General features: G+C 36.5%; 1 protein-coding gene across 1 annotated transcript; it reads right to left on the bottom strand.

Moving 5' to 3' along the window:
- Positions 1-303: 303 nt before the first annotated feature.
- On the bottom strand, positions 304-7,339 carry LOC107479312 (DExH-box ATP-dependent RNA helicase DExH10). The gene is made up of 16 exons (XM_016099461.3): positions 6,131-7,339; positions 5,669-5,983; positions 5,466-5,570; positions 5,282-5,350; positions 4,866-5,033; positions 4,707-4,778; positions 4,488-4,604; positions 4,057-4,239; positions 3,796-3,954; positions 2,634-2,723; positions 2,445-2,537; positions 1,969-2,122; positions 1,707-1,855; positions 1,533-1,628; positions 1,128-1,220; positions 304-832 (listed from the first exon to the last, which is right to left on the bottom strand). Exons 1-16 carry the CDS (start codon positions 7,130-7,132, stop codon positions 722-724), a joined length of 2,976 nt encoding a protein of 991 aa, XP_015954947.1. The 5' UTR covers positions 7,133-7,339; the 3' UTR covers positions 304-721.
- Between the last annotated feature and the right edge of the window lie 500 nt (positions 7,340-7,839).

The raw sequence follows: 7,839 nt of genomic DNA, 5'->3' as shown, positions 1-7,839 counted from the left end.
TCACTCCCCTTCTCTCTCACTAGCTCGCCATTCCGACTTCTCGTGCTCCCAATCACCTAACCTAGCTCCTACTGTGATCAGCAAGATCTCATACCTGAACGGGCTAATTTTAGACTTAGCTGTTGATGGTGACACGGAATATATAGATTTTTCCTTTCTCCAAATTTTTCATCGAAGAAAAGATTTCACAGTTTTAAATCAAAGTTTTAAACAAAAAAGAAAGAAAAAAGAAAAAAGAATCAAGGTCTTCAGTCTTCACCTTTTCCAGTTCTCTGTTTTTCTAAGCCAAACCATAACCTTAGATCAAATGAAAATGAAGGAGCATGGCATACAACTTACAGTAAATCCAAAATTTCTTTCTAAAAATTCTCAAAAATTACAAGTCAACATGACTCCCCTCAGTCCTCTGCAAGTTAATGATTGAATCTCGTATTCTTCTCCGCTACAAGCTTCTGACGGGTGAAATATGCTACCAATCTGAACCTTCTAAGTGGATACAAAATTTCATAACCCTACATGATCCCACACTAGGACTTCTACTGACGGGAATTTTCTGATTCTACAATCACTTCCCTTCACTAATGGTGACTGTATATGATCTGAATTAAGAATTGCATATTTACAAGGAAAAGATTAGTGCACCCAGAAAAATGGAATGCAACCCAAAAACTGTAGCGGCCATAATTAAGGAATGGAGCCAATGAACTCTGCAGGCGACAAATCATAGGTACAGAGAATTTGCAAACATAATTCCTCGTCGAAGGCTTTCACCTGCTGCTGTAAATTTCTTCTCCAAATCGACCTCCCCAACTGCATTAGCAGCAGCACGCAACTGGAAGGAGGCAGGATTGTCAGATCATACAAAATTTATAATTTCATTATATTGTTCACCTTTGGTTCCAACATCAAATCAAACCATGATTAATAGCGATAAACAATCAATTCACATTCATAACCTCATTATGTTGAGCATTTATTGTATAAGCCTCAGGAAGCAAGTTTTGAATATTTTGTTAGGCAAATTACCCTGACGTCCCTTATGGTTAGTTTACATTACCCATTGTTATTAAATCAACTTATACATTGAAGCCACACAATTATTATTTGCAAGAGGAATGACAATTCACCTGATTCAAAAACTCATCAAGCCTTCTAGCACTCCTGATGATACTTCCCTCAAAGACGTCAGTCATTTGTATAACATCAGCAAAATTTGCACCCTTGAGAGAAAAATTCAAATGGAAAGACAATAGATTAGTATAACTTTATAACAAGCAAGAAATTCCCTTCTCTTGTTTCTGTTCCTTACTTTATTTTTCCAATCCCTAAAGCAAAAAGCTGACAAACAACAGTTCATAACCACCCATTCCTAACTATGAATATACCCAAAAAAATGTACAACAAATATTACTTAATCCAGCATTTTTCAAACAAGCAGTAATGCAGTTTCTACTTCTAAACTAGTCAGCCAAATCAAGGAAACAGAATAAAATAACAAATTCTCAATATAGCTGAAAGTGTGTATAACTAACCTTTGACCAAGAGTATATTACATCCATCAAGTATGGCCTCACTGTTGACTCTACGTACTCGTTCACATTTATATCCAATTTGCATTCATGTTGTATCTGTGACAAAAAAAGTGATACTGTTTATACTTAGATTCATAAACTCTTTAAGGAAAAAAATATGCCAAATTGTAAAACCTCTGCTATCCTTCTTGCACTATCTTGAAGCTGTTGAAGAGGTCTAGCAAGCTCAGTTCTCAGTTGTATCTGCTCAGTTGATTTATCTCCTGGTATAAAACAACTTGCAAGGGCAGCAACTTGATGATGGTCAAGATCATTGAAGGTACCTAAACAAGAAGGCAAAATGAACAAACGAAAAGGAAAATTAGATTATGTACCGTAATGAACTGCAGAGAGAAGGGAACTATTATGGCCTAAAGTAATTTATATATTGGTTCACCATTAAACATTAATTCAGTGACAAGGAGTTCATCGCCCGTGTCAATCAAGCAGGCTGCCCGTCCCTTCAACTGAACTACACCATCAGCATCAATGTGACCAAGCTTCTTCAAGACCCGTGAGCGATTCTTTAATTCTTCACGAAATTTTTGTAGCTAAAAATGAATAAATTTTTATTTCAGTAACTAGAAAAACAGTCAAAACTCCCAACACAGAAACGAACATGCAACAAAGTTCAGGCAAGAAATAAAGGAGCACAATTATCCATAGTCCACCATAGAGCACCGTGAACTTGATTATAGAAATATAAAAACAAACATAACCTTCAACTGTTAATTGGCAATTAACAAGGTGTAACTACATCAGCATGTATATGAATCCATAGCATCTACAGACTTGATTGCTATCTAGTTCCAAACCTACCAAACATGATCAAAATAAATACATAGCCTAGAAATAAGTCAGCAAACTCAGTACCTGAGAATCACGCATTTTCGTCTTCAGTTGCTGAATTTCATGATTTACTTCTGCTTTCCTCTGAAAGCACTTAATTTGATCCACATCTTGGTGCTAACTTACAGCAAAACATCAAGAAAGATCAAACTAAAGAACTTCAGACACATAATAAATATAATAATGAGGACCATAGAACTCTCATTAACGAACCTTATGCATAGGATGAGAAAATAATTTTTTCTCGAGTTCCTCGATTTGAGTTACAAGCTCAACTATCACAGAATCACGTATGTCCATGTCCTGAAAATTAACATTAACCAAGCTCCAAAATCACATGCTAGAAGAACCTCAGTCAATAACATGAGAACAAGAAAGTTAAGTAATTAAGTTCAAATATGAAAAACAAGAATAGAAAAAAGATACACGAAGCCACTCAATGTTTTAGTTATCCAATGCGAAGAGTGGAAACATTTTCATTTAGAAAACGTGTGGCAGTGTAGCAAATTTTAAAATTGTAATTTCAGCGTTCAAGTTCAATTCCTTACCAACGAAACAGATGACTTCAGTAACATTGATAATACAACTTCGACTAAAAGAAAAGATAAGAGAAAACATTGGTACTCTACATGCCTCTGGGAACCTTTTTCTTAATATTTCTTTTTTCTTTCTATCCAGCTCGGTTAGTAGTTAGTACAAAGAACAGCACAATAACCACCATCCCATAAGAAACAAGTTTTAATAATACAAAAAACACTTAATTTACTAGCAATTCAACACCCCTCCTTTGAAAAATTTATCCAAGAAGCTGACGGCAGAGGTAGGTGCTCGTTGAAGGTGTGGTGGTGAAAGGGAGATGGAAGCAACATGGTGGTTGAGGACGATGGCAGCAGCGGGGGGCAGTGAAAGGAGAAAATCCACTGGGTGAGGGAAGGTGGAATGGTTTTTGTTCCAGTTTGGAATTATAAAAAATAAAAAATAAGAGAAATGATTTTTGTGATGTGAACGTATGCGAAGATCAAGAGTTGATGCCAAGGGGGAGGCTGGAATTGGGAAAGGGGGAATGGTATTGTATGTTAAATAATTATATTTTTAATCTAATAAAAGGTAATACGTCAAGCACTTTTGCTTCTTGAAAACTAAGAAACCAAACATGTTTTTAATATTTTCATTCTTTGAAAACAAAAGATAGAAGCAAATCAATCATGTTCTCTAAAATTGAAAATTTGAAAATGAATAGTGATTTTAGAAATGAAAACATAAATGTTTTCTTAAACCAAATGCACCATTATTTACCCTCGTTCTTTTTGATAGAGATGAAACGATGAAATCAACAATTCCAGATAGTTGAGCAAAGAGTAAGGAGAATAATTACCTTCACAGGGTTAAGCTTTGGAAGACCTTGAGGAAAACGGTTGCCCAGCTCCTGTACAGCAAGCAATATGCTCTGCCTTGCTTCCAAGGGCCGAAGGTCAGGAGGTATGGAGACCCTCAATTTACTAAGAGCAGCAATTAATGGTAATTGAACAGGGACCTATAGCAAAATTAACACAACTTTTTCAGATACATAACATTTGTTTGATACAGATTATGACATTTCAAAACAATGACATAATTGTTTAAAACACGAACTTACCACATGCATTTCACCTTTCTCTCCAGGGCGAGGCGGACATGGCTTTGGCCGTGAGCTATTTTCATTTGAACTAGGTGAACAATGAAGCAAAGTATCAACTATATAACCACCACCAGCAGGTTTCTTAACAACATTGACAACAACACCCCAGCCCCAATCAGTTCCACCTTCTCTCACTCTGATCTGCAAAGTTAGAAAATCCATATCAGTAAAATATGATATATGGAGAAGCAACAGAATATATAGTGAACAGATGAATGATAAAATGTTCTTTTTATTATATATATAAAAAAAAAAAAAGCAGAGACAGGGACTTAATGGAAAAAGAAACAAACAAAATGCCATAAATTCAGTTCCACACTGATGCTAAAAATTACTGAGAGAATACAAGAATACGAACTCATTTCAAACTAATGCTAAATATCACTTACCAATCGACCAGGGACAAGAAAATAAAGAATCATTTCAGGTCTTATTATTTGTGCCATCATCTTCTTTTCAAGCTGTGCAATTTCCAGTTTCAGCTTATGATATTCAGATACTTCAGCCTACATAAATTATATATAATATATAATAAATCAATCGATATACTAATAAAAGACAACACATAATTAAGAAAACAAAGCTGAACACATTCAAACAAAGATTACCTCCCCTGAAGCATCAAGCAAAGCTACTTCTTCCTCTAGCTTTGACACCCTTTTCCCTATACCAGGTAAGGCCTGAAATGGAGCTAAGAGTCCATAAATAATCGATCATAGTGAATAAAATGCTGATGTGATGTTTAAATAAAATGGTTCAGTAGAAACCTTTTCATATTGAAATTGATGAAATGAATTTTTTATCACGTGTTCCGCAGTGAACTGGCCTTCAGCACGGCTCATCAAATTTAAAATTGAGTAGTAGCTTAACCTGAAAGTACTAACTAAAGGCGCAGGTTTACCCAAAACCATTTCCTTGAGGTTATTCATTTCCATCTGCACAAAATAATTGGATACATATAAAATTCAATAACGTAAAACCATTTGGCAGGTTATCAAGATTCCTGTCCACAGTAAAACTAGAGACTGTGATTCAAACACACATGTACATAAACAGCTCAAAACTAAACAAAGAATGAAGGGTTCACAAGGTTATTGGAAAGATAGTGTTCCAATTGCAGACAACGAAAAGACATAAAGACACAAACTAACAAAATACAGAAAACAGTGACAAGTAGACTTACTTGCTCATCAATCATTATGATACAAATTCCGCGCTCATCCTTGCCACGACGCCCAGCTCTTCCACTCATCTAATTGTACCAAATGAATTGTATGATAATGTCTTCATAGCATGGATAAACAACCCAAACCACACCACCACAAGAGCCCAGAAATACAAGAATAAAATAATAATATATCACTCACCTGTATATATTCACCGGATCCAATATATCGGTGACTATCACCATCCCACTTTTTAACGGCAGTGAACACAACAGTTTTTGCTGGCATATTCAAACCCATTGCAAACTGTAGAAAAGTATATCTAAGACTCCTGTCCTTTCAAAAGTAAATCTTTTACAAAATAATAGTACACAATAGAAGCTGGAATCTGGAAAAAATCTCACTGTCTCAGTAGCAAAGAGGGCCTTTACAAGGCCTTCCTGGAAGAGAAGCTCAACCAATTCTTTGATGACAGGAAGAAGGCCAGAATGATGGACAGCAATCCCTCGCTGAAGGAGTGGCAACATCAACTCAATTGCCGGTAAGCTCCTGTCATCTTCATTCAAACAGAGCACTGCACTGCGAAAAACATCTTCCACTGTGTCCTTCTCCTCTTGGGTATTGAAGTCAAGCTTAGACATCGACATTGCATGCTGTTCACACTCTCTTCTGCTGAAGCTAAATATGATAACAGGTTGGAATTTCCGTTCCATTATCATCTGAAAAAAAATATCAACTAACAATGAAATTCTTCGTAATCATACTATGTCCATCCACTAAAAAATTCTATTAAATACCTTTTTATATCGGCTTTGCATGTAAACAACAAGATGAGCCTGGCAATAATACAAAGAAGGACAACTGACCTTGACAATCTTGTATATGTCTGACCCGCCAGAACCTCCTTTTCCATGTTTGCCATTGGATTTAGCACCCCTGCCTCTGTCGACCACTTTCTGCTTTGAAAAAGTATCCTGCAGCTTCAAGAAATTCTCCTCCCTGAACTGCTCATTTTCATCAACAACCAAATACAATCCACTGCCCCCCACGGGGAAAACATAGTGCTGCAAAGGAGTAGGCCTAAAGTCAGTGTACACAACATGGCAAGGCTGCTTGTGAATATTACAAATCCACTCTGCAAACTCGGTTGCATTCGACATAGTTGCAGACAAAAAAACCATCTTAATAGCGGGCGGCAAAAAGATTATACTCTCTTCCCAAACAACACCCCTCTCACGATCCTTCATATAATGAATCTCATCAAAGATAACCCAAGCAACTTCCTTCAAAACCTCAGAGCCCCTGTAAAGCATACCCCTAAGAATCTCAGTAGTCATAACAAGGCAAGTGGCGTTAGGCGAAAGGGTAACATCACCGGTCATAAGGCCAACATCTTTGAACTCCTGATAGAGCTCCCGGTACTTCTGGTTGCTGAGAGCCTTCAGGGGCGAAGTGTAGATGACTCTCTGCTTGTCCCTGAACGACATTGCAATGGCGTATTCGGCGACGGCGGTTTTTCCAGCGGAGGTGTGGGCGGAGACAAGCACTGACTCATTGCGCTCGAGGCACGCAACAGAGACACTCTGGAAGGGGTCGAGGGTGAAAGGGTAGGTTTTGGCCATGGGACCATTATAGACAGGGTTGGAGAGTGTGCCATGGAGGGATTCGTCCTTGGTGGAGTTGTAACCGCTGGGAACAGCGACTTCGTGGACGCAGGTTCGTGCTGAGCTTCGAGGCTTCTTCGGAGTTGGTTTCTGGGGTTCTGGTGTTTTGGTTTGGGTTGGGATTTCGGTGGTGCGTTCTGATTGTGAATCGTATTCAGGTTCCTTCCGTTTTCCCAGTGTTGGAGATTCCTTCAGTTCCTCCATTGTTTAGCTCAGTTCAGTGCTTAGCTGCTGCTACCTGCAACGGTTTCGGACAACCAGAAACCCTAATTGGGATTCGGACGTTAGAATTTTGACTTCGAAGCCGAAATGGAAATAACTTTTTTTCTTTTGGGTGTACGGAAAACCCTATACGTTTTTTTTTTGGGTCATGGAAGAACCCTACATATAGTTTTCCTCCTTGCGTATGCTTCCTTCATTGCGTCCTCAGGCCCAAACCTACATCTTCCCCACATACCTTTCAAATCTTTATGTTTATTTTTATCTTTATCTATATTTTTATAATAAATTTTATCTTTTATCTTTATAATCTTTATGTTTATAATCATCTTTATAATCATATAAACAAAGAGGTTTTATGCTAACATAACATTCATACATTAAATTTAAAAATTTATTTGCTTAAATTGTTATTTTTTTTAATTTTAAATTATATTTTTTAAGCTATTAAATATTTAAATTTTAATATTATTAAAATAATTATTTACATAGATATTATAACTAAAAATTTTTATAAATTATAGATTATAGATTATACATTATAATTATAATAATACAAATAGGAAGCTCTTATCTTGACATGGCGCTCATACGTTGAGTCTGTGAGTTTATTTGCTTAGGTGTCGTCATTAGAAAATTGTGTTAAAAATTTTATGAATTTTTAATTTTTAAATTTTAAAATATAAAATATA

Source organism: Arachis duranensis, chromosome 3 (genome assembly GCF_000817695.3).
Source record: "Arachis duranensis cultivar V14167 chromosome 3, aradu.V14167.gnm2.J7QH, whole genome shotgun sequence".
Lineage (NCBI taxonomy): Eukaryota > Viridiplantae > Streptophyta > Magnoliopsida > Fabales > Fabaceae > Arachis > Arachis duranensis.
This window is presented reverse-complemented; position numbering and strand designations above follow the sequence as displayed.

Excerpts from the sequence above, each read along its gene's own strand:
- LOC107479312 (XM_016099461.3), bottom strand. The coding sequence starts at position 7,132 with ATGGAGGAACTGAAGGAATCTCCAACACTGGGAAAACGGAAGGAACCT. Across the intron at positions 5,351-5,465 it reads GATCCGGTGAATATATACAG|ATGAGTGGAAGAGCTGGGCG; the intron begins GTGAGTGATATA and ends TGGTACAATTAG. Across the intron at positions 2,123-2,444 it reads CGAAAATGCGTGATTCTCAG|CTACAAAAATTTCGTGAAGA; the intron begins GTACTGAGTTTG and ends ATTCATTTTTAG.